The sequence below is a fragment of the Perognathus longimembris genome, chromosome 2, assembly GCF_023159225.1.
Source record: "Perognathus longimembris pacificus isolate PPM17 chromosome 2, ASM2315922v1, whole genome shotgun sequence".
Classification (NCBI taxonomy): domain Eukaryota; kingdom Metazoa; phylum Chordata; class Mammalia; order Rodentia; family Heteromyidae; genus Perognathus; species Perognathus longimembris.
The window spans coordinates 37,520,613-37,541,625 of record NC_063162.1 but is presented as its reverse complement, the minus strand read 5'-3'; the positions used below and the strand labels follow the sequence as shown (position 1 = coordinate 37,541,625).

At 36.5% G+C, this 21,013-nt stretch overlaps 1 protein-coding gene across 2 annotated transcripts; it reads right to left on the bottom strand.

Annotated features, from left to right (window-relative positions):
- Positions 1-19,094: 19,094 nt before the first annotated feature.
- On the bottom strand, positions 19,095-20,338 carry LOC125346342 (ribosome biogenesis protein NSA2 homolog). Of its 2 annotated transcripts, none has more exons than XM_048338818.1 (2): positions 19,933-20,338; positions 19,095-19,713 (listed from the first exon to the last, which is right to left on the bottom strand). In XM_048338818.1, exons 1-2 carry the CDS (start codon positions 20,336-20,338, stop codon positions 19,346-19,348), a joined length of 774 nt encoding a protein of 257 aa, XP_048194775.1. In that variant the 3' UTR covers positions 19,095-19,345. The 2 variants fall into 2 exon arrangements, with proteins under 2 accessions (XP_048194775.1, XP_048194774.1); XM_048338817.1 differs by having other exon boundaries at positions 19,095-19,725; positions 19,945-20,338.
- Positions 20,339-21,013: the final 675 nt, after the last annotated feature.

The window sequence follows — 21,013 nt, the reverse complement described above, 5'->3', positions numbered from 1 at the left end:
GCTCATTCCCACCTGCAAACTGTCACTATTTTCACCCGCTGACCCAGGCTCCCAGATCTCTCCTGAGTTTACCCATTCATTAAACTCTCTTCTATTGCTATTTCCAGAGCTGTGATTCTGTGTAGAGTATGATTAAGACAATATCCTTTCCATACCAAAGCATTATTTTTTTGTTTGTTCATTTTTCCTTTTTTGAGATTAAGTAACTACATAAACTTCACAGTGCAGTTTAACCTTCTCAATGATGGAGATCATCATTCTAATCTACAAAGTTTATGAACTCTACAGACATTAACAATAAAACAATTTCTTCCTGATTGGGCAATTTGTACATTTTTTTTCTTTTACTTAGTATCATCCATTCCCTCTTTTTCTCTCATTTCCACCTTCCTACCACCGGCCTAGAGTTGGTTAGTTCACTTTCACCAATGTCTATTACAGCTGTTGGGCCCTTCCACTGTATTTTTTTTCCACCTACTTTCCACTCATTTTGTGCCCTCCTCCCATCTTCCCTCAGAAGCAAAGCACTATTTTTATGAATTAACATTAATTAGCCTTTGCTATTGGTCAGCTGCTATGTTACATCCACTTACAGATGGTATGTATGTATGTAAAATTTAAACCTCAAAGCATCATAATTGCATAACTATGATAATGGAGTTTCAGAAAGGTTAAGTAGTTTTGCGAAAGTCCTCCAGTTGAGGTGTTAAGGCGGAAAACAAAACAAGTCTGACTATACAGTGCCTTCTCCTTACTAAGATGTTTTGTCTTCCTTTAACTGCCTCAGATTCCTACCGGTTTTTGAAGTGTAAAACAGCTATAAAAAGGACAACATGAGTAAAAGGAATACAAACATATAATTAGCATGAGTAAAATGAGCATTTATTACATTTATGTCAAGCCTGTTTTTGTGACTGTTTCATTATAAGAGCATTTTAGTTTATAAAAATTCAAAGATGCACATTTGCTAGTTGAAACAAGAAAATGTCAATAATCCCACTTTATTTTATTAATTTAGATATGGTTCAGGCAAGTACAGCTGGCACGCTATTCTTAGAACTAGAAGAAATAAAAGGGGAAAAATCTGTTAAGACATAGACTCAATCAGATTCAGGAGATGACTCTGCTCTCCCCAAATCCCTAGTCATCCCCCAGCCCTTTTTGCCTCTAACAAATCATCCACTGAAACCTGTGCCAGAGAGAGGAATGTGAGAACAGAATTAATCAAAATAAGATGAGGGACCAGCAGTCTATCACAGGTGGCAGTTTGATTAATGAAAGCCAGAAAGCAGCTAATACAATTTGGGAAATCAATGAGAGATTGGCAAGAGCAAAGCAACCAGAAATCTGTTTTTCTAGGAAAAAAAATAATCCTTTGTATTTATTTAGACCCTTTGACCTGACAATGTCAAGACATTTCACAAGCAATTTCTTTTATTCTTGTTCCTGTTGTGGAGAAACCAGCAGAGACATTAATGCCATCTTCCCTCTGGGCTAACAGAGAAAACAGGATCAGAGAAGAAAGGAGCTATGGGTGCTTACAACTTTGTTTGTAATTGATGCCTCCAAAAAAGATCAACTAGGCCTTTAAGCAGTCATTTTGATTAATCTTGAAATAGATGCTGTTAGGAGCATCCACCCAATTCAGGGAAATTCTTCTCTTAGAATGACAGTCTGCCTTTACAGAGGCAAATCTTAGCAGCCATATTTGTTGTGTGCCATGCACCTTCAGTCTGGACAGTGTTGACTCAATCACAAGGGACAATTCACTCAAATGGGGCCAATCAGATTCTCTTTGATGTGAATGAGGAATCAGAGAACTATGCAATTCATATGCAATTCAATACGCAATTCATGCACTAGGAGGTAAGAAAAGCACACTAAGATGATCTTTGGAGAGAAAAATAAAGTGCTTTTTTAGAAAACAGAACAGATGTCACCTTGGCCTCTTAATAGATATACGGTTCTAGGTTCTAGTCCTTTATGAAGCTGGGCTATATGGTCTGCAATGAAGTTAAGTGAAACCCGTTTAAAGCCTATTATTAAATTCTTTCCCATGGATTTATACTTATTGCCATAAGTTTATACAGGTATTTCTGTTCCTACTTCATTCCTATCGAAATATCTACCTTGCAATTTTGGTTTTATTTTTATTTCTTAGACTATTTCTTTTTTTTTTTTTTTTTTTTTTTTTTGGCCAGTCCTGGGCCTTGGACTCAGGGCCTGAGCACTGTCCCTGGCTTCTTCCCGCTCAAGGCTAGCACTCCGCCACTTGAGCCACAGCGCCGCTTCTGGCCGTTTTCTGTATATGTGGTGCTGGGGAATCGAACCTAGGGCCTCGTGTATCCGAGGCAGGCACTCTTGCCACTAGGCTATATCCCCAGCCCCTCTTAGTCTATTTCTTAATCTCCATTCATTGTGCCTTTTGTCCTGCCTTCCCCTTAAATATAAGTGTTCTGCAAAACTCTGCTCAGTTCATCTCTCTGTTTCTTTTCTGGGGAACCTCCTCTATAGTTTCATTTAACACTTAAAAGCACCTAAATCTCAAAATCTTTATTTGTAGTCCATACTTATTTACTGGTCTTATCAAGCCACTACTGATAGCTTTATGGGTTTCTTAAACTGAAAATAAATAAATAGTTTAAAACTAAAGAAAAATCCTCTCTCCTTTATATTTTATATTAGAAGTGAAAATACATTCTTACTAAAGATGGATGCCACAATATTATTTTCAAAGCATTTACCTTTCCTTTTGTAATAGTTCTTCAGTCTTCATCAACTTCTAGTTGAACAATATTACCATTTCTTAAAAAATTTCCCTTCTACAGTAAAACCACTATCATCACACCCTGCATACACTGCTAGAATTATTCTTCTTAAACACAGACAAGTCAATCTCATTCAGATACTAAAACAGCTAACAACAGAAAAGGGTAGTATAGCTATGTTTCTTAGAAATGCAAACTCCTTTATTTATGACATATAAGTCCCTTCACAGTTTGGTATGAAGCTCCTTTCTTTTTAAAATTTAATTTTATTGTCAAGGTGGTATACAGAGGGCTTGCAGTTACATACATAATGTAGTGAGTACATTTCTTGTCAAACTTGTTACCTTCTCCCTCATTTTTCTCCCACAAACCCTCCCCCCAGCTCTGCAAGTTGTACAGTTAATTTCCAGTGTATTGTCTTGTACTGCTGTTGCATTGGTTCTTCCTTTTTCTCACCGTTTTGATGTTCCCCTTCCCTTACCTAATTCAGATGAACATATATACTATACCCAGAGTACCAAAATCAAATACAGTGATAATAGGGGATAAACCATAGGAAAGAAAAGTGAAAGAAAAAAGAAGAAATAATTTCACATAGTATATTACAAATAACAACAACAGTGAAAAACCTCATTTCCGGAGTTCATTTCTCTTAGTGATCATACTTACATGACTATTAAGCTATTATGACCCTCTGCTAAGATTATCCTAGACATATACTAAGTATTGCCAATGAGGGAAATCATGGAATCTATGTTTCTTTCGGTCTGGCTCACTTCACTTAATATGATTTTTTCCAAGTCTTTCCATTTCCTTCTGAATGGAGCAATGTCATTCTTTCTGATGGAACCATAGAATTCCATTATGTATATATCCACATTTTCTTAATCCATCTACTGAGAGGCAACCTGGGTTGGTTCCGTATCTTCGCTATGGTATATTATGTTGCAATGAACATGGTTGTGCTGGTAGCTTTTTGTATGGCCTTGTTTGTGATCATTTGGGTAAATACCCAAAAGCAGGGTTGCTGGGTCATAGGGGAGCTCTATGTTTAGTCTTTTGAAGAACCTCCATACATACTGCTTTCCAGAGTGGTTGAACAAGTTTACATTCAGGGCAGTAGCATTCCCTTTTGGCCACATCCCTGCCAGGGTCTGTTGTTATTAGGTTTCTTTCTTTTTTCATTTTTCCTTCTTTATTGTCAAAGTGAAGTACAGAGGGGTTGCAGTTTCATATGTAAGGAAAGTACATTACTTATCCAACTTCTTGCTTCCTCCCTCATTTTTCCTCCATCTCCCCCCTTCCCAGTTCCCTCTTAATAATGGCCATTCTAACTGGGGTGATGTGGAACATCAATGTTGTTTTGATTTGCATTTCATTTATGGTCAGAGATCTTGAGCACTTCTTCATGTGTCTATTTGGCATTCTTATTTCTTCTTCAAAGAAGTCTCTCTCTAACTCTTTATCCCATTTAAAAATGGGGCAGTTGTTTCTTTGAGGATTTGTTTTGGGGGGATTTAAGTTTTTGAGTTCTAAGTATATTTTAGTTATGAACCCCTTGTCTGTTGTATTAGGCTAGTGAAGATCTCCCAATCGGAGTGCTTTATATTTACCTTGCTAATTATGTCTTTTGCCAGGCATAAGCTCTGAAATTGAATGAAATCCCATTTGTCCAAGCTCTCTTTGATTTTTCGTGTTTCGGCTCTTTATTAAGAAAGTTTCAACCTGTGCCAAGGAGTACTAGTGTTTCTCCTATTCCTTCCTGTAAGGTTTTTGTGTTATCTGCTTTTATCTCAAGGTCTTTGATCGATCCTTTTGGAGTTGATTCTTGTGCAGAGTGATATATAAAGATCTAACTTTAGTTTTATACAGGTGTTTAACCAATCTTCCTAACATCATTTGTTGAAGAGGCTGTTTTTCTTACATCTTATTTTTTTGGTTCCCTTGTCAGAGATTAGGTGGCATAGGCCTACAGATTCATTCTAAGTCTTCAGTTCTATTCCGTTAGTCCTCAGGACTGTTCTTGTGCCAGTATCAAGCTGTTTTTATTACTATAGCTTTGTAATAGAGTTTGAAGCTTGGTATTAATATGCCCCCAGCACTGTTCTTTCTGATAAGGATTGTTGTTGCTGTTCGGAGCCTTTTATTATTCCATAGACTCCATTCACAAGTTACTCAAGTGGATCCAAAACTTTGGCAAAGTATCAGGGTATAAAATTAACCCTCAAAAATCAATGGCTTTTCTTTATGCGAACAATAAGAAGAGTGAGCCTGAAATCAGGAAAGTAACTCCCTTTTTAATAGCCTCAAGAAAAAAAAAACACCTAGGAATTAACTTAACCAAAGAAGTGAAGGAACTCTATGATGAAAAGTTAAAAATACTTGAAAAATGAAATTAAAGGAGAACAAAGGAAGTGGAAAAACCTCCCAAGGTCCTAGATTGGGAGGATTAACATCGTGAAAATGGCAATACTGCCAAAGACTATCTTCAAATTCAATGCCATACTCAAGCTCCTTTTTTATTTAATTTTCTATTCTACTTTTTACAAGAAACACACCAGTCTAACTTCTGTTTCTTAAACATTTTATGGCAATTATTAGTCATCCAATCATGTATCCATCTGTCTATTCAGTATATCATATTATTTTGTAGGCCAAGAATAAAATAATCGGGCTGGGGATATGGCCTAGTGGCAAGAGAGCTTGCCTCGTATACATGAGGCCCTGGGTTCGATTCCCCAGCACCACATATACAGAAAACGGCCAGAAGTGGTGCTATGGCTCAAGTGGCAGAGTGCTAGCCTTGAGCAAAAGGAAGCCAGGGACAGTGCTCAGGCCCTGAGTCCAAGGCCCAGGACTGGCCAAAAAAAAAAAAAAAAAAAGAATAAAATAATCCATACTAATACATAATAAAAAAATCCATACTGTTTTTGAGAGACCACTGAAAATTGTTCTCTCAAAATATATTTAATGTCAAATTGAAATGATCAGAAAACATTCTCAAAAAGAAAAGAGGATATCTGGATATTATTATCAGAAAATAATACTATTGACCCTCCATAATCTATGAGTTCTGCCTCTATAGTTCTACCCATCTAACGTTGAAAATATTTGAAATAAATAGTCTGAATATGTACAGACGTCTTGGTTTTAGTCCCTAAATATATAGCATACAACTATTTACATAGCATTTAAATAGTATTACATGTTTTTATAATACAAAGATGACTTAAAGTATACAAAATATATACAGATGTTATATGTAATTCTATAATATTTCGTGTAAAGGATTTAGCGTCCTCAGCTTTGGGTCTCCTCAGAGTTCCTCAAATTGTTCCCCAGGCATACTAAAAAATACTTATGTATTTGATTGCATCATAATTCTACCTCAATTGGATAAATATATAGTAGTTATTCATCAAGATACCAGGTGTTTTGTTTATGGCTCAGTGACAAAAGAGGCAGAATTCTCAACAGAGGGATAGAGAATTTGGCTTGAAACAAAATAGAAAAAATGAATTGCTATGTTTTCATTGGAGCTATATTTATTCTTTTCTGTCATTTTGAAATTATCAGTGAAATACCAAGTTTCTCTGAAGGCTCTAAAATGAGTGTTGGGGTAGCCATGGGTTATTGTTGGGCTCCAGCTCTCACACACATATTCAGTCACATGTACACTGAACAAAAAGCTCAGGGGGGAAAAACATGAAAAGTACTCAACTTGGTGCTTATTGTGCTAAAAACATAAACAGTACTCAATTTGGTGACATTTCCTAATAAATTGTATTTTCTGAACTTAAAATTCCTCTTGGACTTTTATTATTTGATGAACAGAAATGATAGATCAATCATGAGCCCCAAGAGAATCTAAAGCTGTCATGTGTCAGTCTCTCTACTTCTCAAATACTTGGTACTTAAAGTAGATTCTTCATAGAATAATGTCCCAAATGTTGAGTTAACAGTTTTTAACACCCTGTCCTTCAGAAAGACATAACTCTAGTGGCAGAACAAGTCTCAATTCTATGTTATCTCTAGGTCTTTCTTTCTTTATTGCTTTTAAATAGTGGTGTGGGAGGGGCGGGGGGGTGGTTGTAGGGAGAGAGGATAGAAGGATTTCCTAATCTCCTTTTTATTGTCTACTATATACATATTTTTCTTTTTGAGAATGCAACAGTTCCATGCCAGAAATACCTTAGGGCTTAATCTTTTAAATAAAGGCCTCAAGCATTATTTTAAATCTTCAAGTGTGAGAAAGAGCAGACTTTTTTCTTTAGATATGGGAATCAAATAATTGCTTGATTCAGTTAGTCCATCAAGTACAGCCCCAAGTAAGTCTCAAGCAGATATTCAGTTTCATTTTCAGCCATGAGTCCAGTCCATTCTGTGGGTAGAACTAGATAATACCTCATCTGAGAATTACCTTGACCAAAGAGAAATTGAACAAACTGGAGATGGTCAATTGCTTAATCTGTCTGTCATACTTAGTGATCATATTTTATTATTCCCACCAAAATATCACCTCAATATACATTGTGAGCATCATTATTGAAGAAACCTATCAGAGAAGAATAAGGCTCTAAAAGAGAAAAGAATAAGAAACATCTACTTTTCTAAAAATTAGGAGCTCTTCTATATTATGAATTAAAGATGAGTAAAGGGAGAGAAGAAAGTTTGATATTGCAAAAACTCTTAATTTAACATTAACTGCACAAGGATTTCAGAATGCTTTTGTGGGATTTAGATGCTTGTATGAATTTATGAGTTTTTTTTAAACAAATAGAACAACAAAAAAAGGTTTCAGTGCTTTGGAGAAATAGGAAATCTCTAATATAGTAAATTAAGTTTGTTCTGCTTCACATTCCTTTTCTATTTCCTGATTTTTCATTTACCTTCCTTCTAGTACAGAAGATACTTTCATTGTTGGAGCCTTATGACCTATTAGAAGGAACATAGACTTTGAAGCTAAACAAACTGAACTCCATTCTGATGCTTGTCACTAATCTGATACTGTTGGCTCTGATGCTTCAGTTTCTTCATCTGTGAAATGGTTTGTGAAAGTCTTGCTTCATCAGCATCTGCTTTTATTATTGGTATTGGCCCAAGTGTCTGATCCACATCACTCTGTATATCAGCTCTTAGAGGTAGAAAATTAATAAGTAATTTGATTTGTCTTACAAAAGGAATGACATGAAAAGGGATGAAAAATACTATAACATCTATCCCTTGTCTTATAGTTACTACTACATTAACATTGCTATTATTTTTGGAGTCCTCTAAACATTTCTGCAGAATTTTTTCAATTCATGATCATAAATTTGAAGCTGCCATTTTCTTGCTTCATTATAATTTGCCATATATTGATATATTTTCTATGTTTAGCTTATAAACCTAAAATCTTTATCATGTTTCCAAAATGCCAGGATTTAGTAAATTTGAATGTAGTCAAAACTACTTAGTTTGTAAATGAAAAATATGACTACAAAATTGAACACCTATTGATCCCAGAATATAATTTGAGTTTTTCTCTATCCTTACTAACTTACCAATGGGAAACAAAAACAGAAGAGCCCCAGTTTCTGGAAAATAACAAAGAATCGCATTTCATCATGCTGTGAACTGAAGAAGATACAACTTGAGAAGCAATGTAGTCTTCACCTTGCCTACACTCTTTTTCAAAAGACATCCCTCACCTTAAGGATGAGGATGAGGATCTAGTGTCCTTTTTAAAGTCTAGGACAGATTTCTCTTTTCAAATTCTGGATTTTGAAAGAGCAACACAAAGGCAAGGAGCGACAGAGAAATAATGAGAGAGGGAGAGAGAAAAGAAGACTATCAGAAAAAGGAGGAGGAGTAGAGGAAGAAAAGAAGGAGAAGGAAGAAGGAGGAGGAGGAAGAGAAGAGGAGGAGGAAGAGGAGGAGGAGGAGGAAGAGGAGGAGGAGGTGGTGGAGGAGGAGGAGGAGGAGGAGGAGGAGGAGGAGGAGGAAATGAAGTGAAGAAAAATGAAGCCTGAAGATGTAGGGAGCCAACAATGATGATTATCTCAAGGGCATGCAAGATCATGGCTTAGGGAGCCCACATCAAAGTTCATCCTCACCTCTGGCTATGTTATCTCAAGGGAGTGCAAGGTCATGGCTTACTTGAAGAACAGCACTAATCCGGAGATGTTTTATTATGTCCACAAGAGTCTGTTTTATGTAAACCATTCAACCTTATTTTGTTTTACTGCCTCTTGTTATTTACCAACTTCAGGGCCTTCTTGTTTTCTTAAACTTTAGTTAATCCTATGCCACTCCCTGGTTCCTAAACTGTATATAAACTGGAAGTTAAGAATAAACTGGGCTGCAGTCTTGAGCTGCAAACCTCTGGAACCCCATCCTTTGTCTTTTGTCTTTTGTCTCTTGCCTTGTATCTTTCTTTTTCTTTAATCCTCACCCCCTCAATCAGGATTTCCTTTTGTTGCCAGCTGGCTCTAGCATGAAGAAGCTTAGACTAATCTATTCAAGATAAAGCAATAGAGCTGAGATTGAATCCAAGATCATCTGACTCCAGATTCATCAATTCAGCAAATATTTGTTCATTTCCTAAGAGTTGATTGAGTGTCTAGTGCACCACACAATGTCAACTTCCCTTCATTACCTCTAGCTGTGTTGGACCCTTCTCCTTGTAGTACCTCTATCTACTCAATCACCAGGAGTTGACATAAGTATTTACAAAAAATGCATTGAATAGTGATGAAATTTACTACTTTCTGGACTTACTCATAAAATGTTCCCATATATAATGCTCCCTCCCTACTTTCCAAACTACTGGCTTCATGGAGAAGACTCAAGATTCTAGACAGGACTGAGTAATAAGACTAAAGGAAACTAGGTTTCATAGTAGCCACTGGGAACAGAGTCCCGGGCCAAAGCTCAGGCCAATGTGCCTGACCAGACACACCAATCTGGCCTGTTGGAGAGAGAAAAAAGTGTCTATTGTGTTAATCCACTAAAATACAGGGCTTTCTTTATACTAGTTAGGCTTTGCTAACTAACCCAACTTCTAATGGGCATTTTAGGATGGAAAAAGCATAAGTCCATCCTTGAATTTTGTGCTCTGACAATATCAAGCTGCTTTTAGGTAAGCCTTGCTCTCATCTTGAATCTCTGCTACTGTGGATTCAAGTCTTTTAGAAATCAGTATCCAAAATACTGGTTGATAGGAGTAACATCTGTGAACACTGAAGGAGAAGGAAGCAGAATTTATAGAGGAAACTTCCAAAACATAATGCCTATTTGACCTATAAAAGAAAATGCGATTGTGCAGATGGAGCCTCGCATCTGACAGTCTTGGTTGACATTATGAAGAACTATACAGCAGATTCTGTTAGAGAACTACCATGTTGTGTAGAAATGTTCAGACCTTCATACTGTTGCTATACTTTGTAATTGACTAAGCTACCTGGAAAAATCATGGCCTGACCTTCAAATCTGGGAAAGATTGAAAATTGTACCACCAGACATTCAGCTACTCACTGAGTGGTTGCAAATGAACATGCTGTCAAGCAAAGTCAGAAATACCTAGAAAATTAATGCATCGAAATCAATATTTCTTGCTACTATATAGTTATTCAATAAATTTTGATATTATAGAAAGACATGGGTGTGTGATATGAAAGGCACAAGGAGACCAAGTATTGTTGGTTTCACAAGAGATGGCCTTTATCAGCCAAGGAATGTGATGGGTGGGGTCTAGAAGCTAGGAAGGGCAATAAAATTGATTCTTTTTCTAAACCCATTGGAAATAAATTCATCATTTCTGACACCTTGATTTTTAGGCCAGTAAGACTCATTACAGATTTCAGACCTCCCAAAGCTAAGAAAACTAATTTGTGATACTTTAAACCACTAAATCTATGCTCATCTATTACAGCAGCAATAAGAAATTTGTAAGGTTTTCATCATATGTATCATACATTCTATATTTCCATAATCATAATGTATTTATGTATTTTTGTTTAATATTCCACATAGCAGGTTCTTAATGTTTGTTGATTTATCCCAGCATGTGAAGAGCCAGACTTTGAAGTCAGGCCCCATTTTACCACGTGAACCCCATTTTACCACGCGAACCCCACTTTACCACGTGAACCTGAGATAAGCAGGCCCTGTGAGCAAACCCAGGATAAGCCCATTAGGGCCCAGTCAGTCTAGAACTCTAACCACTGGGAATGCTTAACTCTGACCACCCCTGGGGTGCCTCGAACCCTGAGCCAATCAGATTTGTACCTGTATCCTAATCTTGCTTGCTTGAACACCTGATTGTTGTAACTTTGTTCTTTGCTTCTTTGCCTTTATAAGCCCTGTGTAATCACAGCTCGAGGCTCCCTCCTAACCTCCGCTGTGTAGGTGGGTAGGACAAGGCCCGAGTTGCAGCTCGCTTAAATAAAGCCTTGCCTTGCTTTTGCATTTCGGAATGTCTGAGTCTCGGTGGTCTTCTTGGTGGTGGTTTCGTGACTTGGCACAACACATGCTCTATTTCTGTCTGTGTAAGTAAGAATAATCTATTGTGTTGAATGTTGAACAAATTATCTGAAAAAAAAATCACTTTTATCTCTACATATTTTTGGGCTCAGTCTCACATATTTCCTTTTTCATTTGTGTGTGATGCTGAGGTTCAAACCCCATTCTAGGCAAGTGATCTACAACTGGGCTGCATCCCCAGCTTGTAGATTTTTAGCACAATTTTTTTTTTTCAGAAAAGGTCTGGATGAGATGGGATAGGACTAAAAGATCACATAAAATCATTAAAAAGTTAAAAAGGTTAAAATATAGAATCAGGAACCAAGCTATAATCAGGAAAAAAATCACTAAAGCAAAAAGGAGTTGAATGTATATGCCTCCATTCCTTCCATTACTCTCCAAAATGGAGATGGTGTGTTGCATTCTTCCTTGGTTACTCAGCTTAAAAGTAGAAAACCATTCTTTGTTCAGAAAGAAATGCCAGAAAAGGTCACAGGCATTGTATCGAACTGTGAGGTAAAAATAGACCCACCCTAGACCTCATTCTCCATGTTTGAGTAATAGCGAAAAACAAGAATTTAGAAAATGAACTGCAAATTGTAAGTAAACACATACCACGGTTAAAGTTCAAACTGGCATGCACCAGCACAGAGAATATAAATACATTCAGGACAAGGACCACCATTTCAAGATTCTGCCCATTTCTTGCTTCTTATGCAGGAGGTGCTCCTTTTTTCACTATTTCTCCCTACTTGGTTCTGCTTTACTAAAAAAATATTTGTTGATCTTCTACCTTGTGAGTTTCTATTTTGGGAACCCTTTCAAAATGCCTTTCTTCATGGATTTCAAGAGCCTAGATGTGAAGAATTATTGGAGAATTGAGTCTAGAATTCTACTTATCCTACTCTCCTGCGACATCTAGTCCTATGATCCAACTCTCAAGCCAAACATTACATTCTAGTTATATGATCCCAGTGGTTAAAGTTTTACCATTTGACTCAAGGCTAATAAATATTTTTCTAGAATTTAGATAGAATTGTTAATAAAGACTTCCCCTTTTCTCATTGGTTTGACTTAGAATTTAGGACTAATTTAAAGGGCTGAGGATTTGCCTAGGCCCTGAGTTTGTTCCCTAGAACTGAAATTTTTTTTAAGGTAGAGATTTGGAGACTAATTTAGATCTACTAACAACTATTCATCAAGACAAAAAGAAAGCCCAATTTTTTAAAAGCAAAAACAGATAATGGAATAGTACAGCAGTTGAATAATTAAAGTCCCTGGATCCTATTGATTTGAGGGTTATATGCTATCTTGAATGTTTACACTGAATGAGCCACTAAATTCTAGATTTTTCTTAAATATATTTGAGCTGTATTTTCTCTGTGAAAATAAAAAATTCTTCACTAACAAGAAGTTCTTCACAGCATTGCAGACCCATAAATTTAAAACTGAGGTTTTTAGAAATGATTAGCTACAAAGGGACTAATATGCAGTAAGTCAATTTTAAAAAGTTTGATGTAGATAGCAGAATATTAATTTAATAGAACTTTTCTGAAGTCTGAAATATTTACAGCATTCACCTGTGGCACCCAGTTCCCAAATTAGATGATCTGAAAAGCCAAGCCAGCAAACAAAAGGTAGAATCAAGATCAGGAGTCAAAACAAAGAAGGTAGCTAATTTGTATCTATTTTACCTAGAGCAAGATATGTAACAATCTACATAGCTACTCAGGAGAATATTTGAATGTGAATCTACTCGATTTGGAACACTTCTTCTCTAGACAGTATTATGTAATCTTCAGACTTCCTTTAAATACTTCAATTGTTTATCTTCCTGTTTGTGGAACCTTATTGTTTCAACTCTTTCCTTTCTCAAAACATTCAGATTACATTTCTTAAATTGCAATCTCATTGTCATTCTGCTTTCATGGTGTATGTACTAATCACTATGACTGACATCACACCTACTTTTACACTTTTTAGTTTTTTAAGAAATTTCTTGGTTTGCACTCACACATTGACAATCTCACCTACTGATGTTGATTTTTAATAGGTTGGCTCACAGAGGACAAGTAATGCCTTTGAGAACACTGCTAAGATTTCAGAAGTTGCTTCATAACTTTCCAAACACCTGAAGCCTTAATTTTAAAATTTGAGTTACAATTTGTAGCAGCATAACAGTATATAATGTAATGTATTTGAGAAAATATATTTAAGTGGTGAACATCCAGATCAAGATCATTTATTTCTATAAGCTTAGGAATTTCGCAGCCTCATTCTAACATCCAGAGTTTCACAGACTCCATGTAGTATTAGTTGTACGTTCCATACAAATTTGTTGAAACAGTAAATATTGACAGAAAGTTACTTCTGATACAGCAGTGCTTTTACATACCCATTTATTTTAATAGTCACAATTAAGAATACTTGACAAATAAAAAGAACTAGTCACAATGAAGGGGGGAATGAAGAGTTAAAGTAAACCCCATTTTCAGGCAGTCCCCGTTTTGTTGTCTGTTTAAACTATGAGCAAACCCAGGGCAAGCTTATTAGGGCCCAGCCTGTCAAGAACTCTAACCGCCTGGGAATGCTTAACTCTAACGGCCTCCAGAATGCCTCGAGCCCTGAGCCAATCAGATTTGTACCCTTGTCCTAATCTTGCTTGAACACCTGATTGCTGTAACTTTGTTTTTTGCCTTTATAAGCTCTGTGCAATCGCAGCTCAGGGCTTCCTCCTAACCTCCGCTGTGTTGGTGGGTAGGACGAGGCCCGAGCTGTGGTCCGCTTGAATAAAGCCTTGCCTTGCTTTTGCATTTCGGAACGTCTGAGTCTCGGTGGTCTTCTTGGTGGTCGTTTTGCGATTTGGCATAACAAGATATGTTTGAGATATACTTATCTGGTGAATAGATAATTTGTGTTTAGCATCCATGAGCATTTAAGTGCCTTTCTTGATAATCTTCCATCCACCTTGCTTGTATCTCACACATTAATAGCTTATTTTTTTAGATATTGCAGAAACTGTATATATAGTCAAGAGAATGCTTACAGTTTGGAAGGTATATGGCAAAGTAAAAAAAAAGACTACAAATATCATATAAAGAGTTCAAAGTTGTGAAAATTTCCATCTTCCATTTATGAATAAGTAAACGTGGTCAAGAAAATAATCTTTTTAAAATTTGGTTCTTTCCATCTACTGAATTGCAATTGTAGAGTTTTCATAAGAATACAAAAGACAAAGAAGAAACTTGAAAATTGTAGCTTTTCTTATTATTGTTGATAAATATAGTATTTGAAAGATTTTTATTTTCCTCAAGTACTCTCTATTCAGGGTTTTTATTAGGTGTCCAGTCATATGTTAACTTATAGGATTAGAATCACAATGCAAGTTATTGTTTATGTTAGAAGTAAAGGTTAATGGAGTTGAAGCTCAGAGAAAAATCTTAATCATATAAGACTTTCTGAATCTTAGTCAGATACTCTTAGAATTTCACTATAATCTTAGAGCTGATATATTTGAAGTTTAAAAATAAGGGAAATGGGCCAAAAGTCATAGATGGCATACTTAAATCAACACAAGCTATTATAGTAGAGTAAGGACTAAATTTAGTCTGATTCCTACTTTTGTGCTTGTTCTTGCTAATTCAGAGGATATGTTCTAACTAATTCAGAGGATATGTTCCTCTATGTCACTAAACACCATGAAAATGAAAATTTCTCAGGAGCTTCTTGGTTGTAGAATCTTGGTATGTGTAATCATATCCCTGCTTAAACATATCAGTATAGTGCCTTTCTGACACTTTCCATTCTCCTGAAATTTCTGTCTGAGGAATATTTTAATTGCTCAAGAAACTAAAACAGTTCTTCTTCCTATGTCTTTATAATTTACTTAATTTATTTGCAGGATAGTTTGTTCTGGGCTGGTTGGGCAGCTAACAACCCTAACCACATATTCTAACTTCATAAACTCTGCCATTGCCATTCTCTACCTGAGAATGGGCCCTTTAAAATCACAGCTATGCTCTGGCCTCAAATGTCCAGTGGTTAGTAATCACCTAACACACCATGGAGTCCTGAGGGGAAATCTTAAACTGAGTGATTTCAGAATAACCAAAGCTGAGTGGAAGTTGAAGCAATATGCCCAGTTAAGACATAAAACACACCTTCCATGGTTCCCTAAGGAGCAAGAATTTTGGTTTTTCTCTATCTTCAAATCCACAGTGAGAGAAACAAAATAAACCCCAAACATCTTTTGCCCAAAGGCTTGGTATGAAGGGAGCACAGTTGGTAATTAAGCTGAGATGGAAATAAACAATGCTGCCAAGTTGGTCAAGTTGTTATTTGATACTCTGCAATATCAATCAAAGACCAATGGAAATTTTTGATTGTCCCTAGGTGAGGAAAATCAAATCTTCATTAATTTGGGAAAACCAAATTATATTGCCAGTAACTTAGAAGATACAACTTTGGACAAATTCTACTACCAGATATACAATTGATAGCTATAAACTCAATTGAGCCATAGGCATTCTACTTAGAACTGCTCAAAATAATTAATAAAACTTACCAAATATATTTGTACAGGATATATATTTATATATACTATAAGTACACATACATATGTATCTACTCATGCTCTCATTGTGCCTACAAATTGCACTTCTTGAAGCCTACAAATTACAAATTTAATTAGACCTTGGAAAAGAGATAAGTTCTCACATTCCCTGTAAGTGTGTAGAATTTAAATAGCTTTCATTTATTGAACATTTATTTGTAAGAAAAAAATTTGTGTGTGTGTGTGTGTGTGTGTAGAGAGAGAGAGATAAATATATGCATAGTTCATTACTCTTCACAGAACTCTTCATAGCTGGTATTAATAGCATAAAGCTGGGAAAACTGAGGCTCATTATGTATGAATAAAATCACACACAGTTTCTAAACTGGCTAATGGTGGACTCAAGGATAGGATACCGGTGATGTTGACCACAAACCCTACCTTCTTTCAAACACAGGCAGTAGCATTTGGATATATGGTTGTTTATTATTCGCGTGTCTTACAAAGACTCCCTTAAGTCCTGTCATTTCCGAAACCTTCTTTGAGTGTTCCCTGTTATTTTCCACAAACACCATAGGTTTCAAGTCAGTTTTATGATGAAGTATGGTAACACTACCAATAAGTAGGAGGACAAATCAAGTAGCCTGACTCCAGAATCTATATACCTCATTCCTAAAAGGAGCTGTTTAGATCGATTAAAAAGATGTAATCAATTTAGAGGTTACTATTTTCTTTTACATGAGATAGCCAAAAAAGTATAAAATAAATTAAAATAGAAAATATTAGCATGTCTCCCACAGTAAAAGTAAGAATAATGTGAATTTTTTCAGGTATACATGTATATATTTGTCAGTATTGGATCATATATATATATATATATAGCAGACCTGCATTACACCCTTTGTAAGTAATAAGTTCCCCAAAATGTATTATTCTTTTTCCTTTCCAAACAATGTTTCATACCATCTAATTTTTAAAAGCAAGACTAATAGTACTATTATTGTTTTCATTGTTGTTACTAGTTTTACTTAGTCATATTTAGGCTGATAAGTATTAATTTTCTGATTCTGATTCTTAGTGATAATTATTATTGTAAGAACTAACCTGAGGACTTGAGTGACTAAATATAGTAAGTTTTAGTGATAAGATTATAACACCTTCTAAATCCTGGTGATGACTTCATGCTAGAGGGCTGCACCCCCACCCATGAGACTAGTTTCTTGTAGTTTGACATTTAAAAATATAGGGAGCCCTTGTTCCCCTCTGTACCTAGGTAGCAACCATAGTAATGAAAAATGATCATAGTCATAGACTATAGAAATAACCATAATAGTAGTAGAAATGCCATGGTAACTGTTGGGTTGGTTTACTTATGAATGAGTACTGTATTGTTTTAGCCTGCTCAAGTTTGCTTAGTGGTAATGGGAAAACATGGTAGCAATTGTTAAAAATTAAGTTGGTACTAGGTCAGCCTGACCACAGAATTCTGCTTCTGTAAACGGCTTGCTTAACCCATTTGTGACTTGCTCTACCCCCTGCATTAACCCCCTGCATCAGTGCTATCACCTGCTGTAGTTCCTGATACCAAGGCCAGTTCCCGATATCAAAGCCCAAATAGGTAACTGAAAGGGTAGATAGCCAATCAGGAAAACCCATGCTGGAATTTCCCTAGTGTGAGCCAATAGTGCTAAAGGGCAGCTGTTGGCATTGCAGTTTGCAGTTATTTTGCTTTAAAAGTAGCCTGTGAAATCAGGGAAGGGTTACTCCCCAAGGAGAGGCCCTGGCTGGTCAGCTAGTGATCTCGATGTCCTGGCCAGTCAGCTAGTGATCTCAATGCTTGATGGAAAATAAACTGTGTTATACTTTCGCATTGGGTCAGTCTTGTTCCTTTGATCACGGACCCTATCAATTATAAGCAATTTCATTTATTTAATAATGTTTAATAAATATGAATTTATAATAAATATAAAACTGATATAACACTTAAGTGAATTTATGTAACCTTCATTTATTTAATAATTAGGATTACATACCTGTATTTCTAACTACTCAGGAGGATGCAATCTGAGGATTGTGATTTGATCCAGCCTGGGTAGAAAAGTCTTTGAGATTCTTATCACCAATTAACTAGCAAAAATGGGTAGAATAAACAAATATGATACATTTAGGAGTGAAAGAAGAATAAGCCAAAGGTTCTGAAAGCTTATCCTAATTGTAGTGAAGGGTCTAAGAGATAGGGAGGAAGCCTTGAGCACCACCAGCAATTGTCAGACCATTGGTAAGGTGCCACCACTAGCTCTGCAAATAATTCTAGCCAAACTATCAAGATCTGATCTTTATTTATTCTAGTTTATTTGCCCTAAATGGCCTGAAACCAGGAACTTAGGAAGTGGTCTTGCTTTTTTTTTAAAATCTCACCATCCCTTGATTTCAGGGATCCTTAAGAATCAATGAGCTAGTAGGAAATGGGTGTCTTATCCTCTTATCTCCGTAGGTTTTTTTTTTTTTTTTTTAAGTTAGTCTCTGGATTAAGATAGACTTTACAACTGGCTCTGAACAGTCTGCTTGGTCCCTCTAATTTCCAGTTTCTTAAACTGAAGAGAAAAAATATTCTAGTCACTGATACTGAGATCAAAATCTACTGACATATGTAAACTATTTGTTACAGAAAGTACACAGACATCTGAAATGTTATATTCCCAACCTTACTTAAAGCTTCTACATATACTTGTTAGGTTTTTTAAGTAGGTAGCCGGTAAAGGAGAACGCCACGCGGTATTCAGGCAGGAAAGAAAGTTTAATACCGAACTGCTGGCCTGTGGCCAAGATTATCCATGGTGGGAGAGAAGGGAGAGAGAGGGAGGGCGACCCCCACCCAGCCGGGCCTTATATCTAGGGCAGGAGCAAGGGGTGTGGCCAGGTGGATTAGGATGTGACCTCAGGGAAAGGGGAGGTAACTGCCTCCAGGTCTGCAGGTTACCCAGTAACTGGGTGGAGACTTAATGAGGTGGGGGCATCTACATGGAGCCCTCAGGGAGAGGACCTAACAATACTGTGGGCATTTTATTTTTCTGATATTCTAAATTTTAGAATTATTCTTACCTTTATGTGAAGATCACTGATTAAAAAGTATATTATTCAGTTTTATATTATGTACCACAGAGAGACACAAAAATCAAGATTTATCAGGTTCAGTAAAGCTGAAGGATTCCATTAATTCTTATCAATAAGTTGCTCTATTTTTGTTCCCCTATTTCTTTTTTTTTTTGCTCTTTCAATCATTCAAATTTATTAACATGTAAACTCTTAACAGTCCCCCAAAAAATACCAATTTGTAAAAAATAGGCCATTCTAATATATTTTTATAATATATTTTTTATGATTTAGTAACTAGTTGTTTTTTCTTTTATTTCAGCTAAGTAAGGCTGTTTGATAGCACTCAGAAACAACATAGTGATGGTAGTTTTCCTGATTGGTTTGTAGTCTTCAAAAATTGTAAGGAGTTACTTGTATGAGGTATCTGTCAAACCAGTAAGACCCCATTTATACATCCATCATTTTCAGGATTGTTGGTAACCTGGGCATATTTACCCCAAATAACTTTGCCTCCTTGTGTCACTAGGCCCAGCTTACTCACGTTCACCTCAATGACTGTCCCTTTGGTAATGACACCCAAAGTTGTATAAAGTGGAGATGAGGGATTCTTTTTCACACCAAGTATTGGCAGGAAAAAGGTGGCTTTCAGTTCAGGATGTGTTACGTGGGCCTTCTTGAAACGTAAGCCCATTGGTCTGACGAACCTTTCATATTTAGGAGGCTTTCTTGTAAAGCCATCTCCAACAAAGCAGACTTTAGTAACCATCCTCTTCCATGCCTTCTTTTTTCTTTTTCCTGTACGAATAACTTTTTTTTTTTTTTTAAACCAGTCCTGGGCCTTGGACTCAGGGCCTGAGCACTGTTCCCGGCTTGTTTTTGCTCAAGGCTAGCACTCTGCCACTTGAGCCACAGCGCCACTTCTGGCCGTTTTCTGTATATGTGGTGCTGAGGAATCGAACCCAGAGCTTCATGTATACAAGGCAAGCACTCTTGCCACTAGGCCATATTCCCAGCCCCTACGAATAACTTTTAATACTTCTGTTTCTCCCTGGGCACGAACTTTGGGAAGAAGGACTTCCCACTTTCCCGCTTTCTCTTTCCGTTTTTGTTTAATCATGTTGGACAGCACTTTTGCTCGGAACTGGCCTTCTCTGTCCAGCAGATAGGCAGGTACTGCTCCCTGAGGAGTCATCCTTTGTTTGGTGTTTCTCTTTTTATGCATCTTGATGGTCTTTTTCATTTGTATTTTCTCAGCAGGGCGCTGTTTGTGGTAGAGCTTAGCCTTCAGGCCAATCATTTTTTTGGCCTTCTTTGATCGTTCATGAGCCTCTTGGCTTTCTTTCTTTCTTTTTTTCTCATGGTAATCCAAACGATATCCATAGCATTTACGGTGTAATTCAATATATTCGTTTTGTGGCATGGTGCAGGTCCCCGGATGACAAGGGCATGCTCAGCGTCGGGGGTCCCTGCCCCCTATTTCTTTATATACAAATTTTGCAACTAGTTTCTTTTTCCTTAGTGTTAGAATGATATATGAGAAAGATTTCCCCAGAACTAGTGAGATTGAAGTAATTTTCTACATAATATACCACAAATAGATCTAAATATGCCAGTTTTAGATGCTATGATGCATACTCAAATTTTCCATGAACTGCATTAGATAGTAGCATGGCTAAGTTGAAGGGCCAAGGATCTAAAATGCCTCCTTTATGTTTCATAAACTAAAATATTAATAAAGTAGAAAATCAAAATGAGAGCAATTTAAGTATCCTCATGTTCTCTGATTACAGGCTCATTTCTGTGGGTCCAATTGCAGACAAAGAAAAGAACAATAATGAAAGGAACACAGCAGGGAAACAGAATGACAAAAGGAGCAGAAATAAAGAACAGAAGAAAAATCAAAGGGTCAGTATCAAAATATCCCCCTCCATAAAAAAAAAAAAACCAACAACACTTATAGTCCTCCTTCTTAACAGAATCCCCAGCTGAGTAACTGTGCTGCTCCATCAAAAATTGGCAGCCATTATATACTGCAATGCATTACTCATTGTTTATTGCCAGTTGGAAAGAAAGCTTTCGTTTGCCTTTGGACATT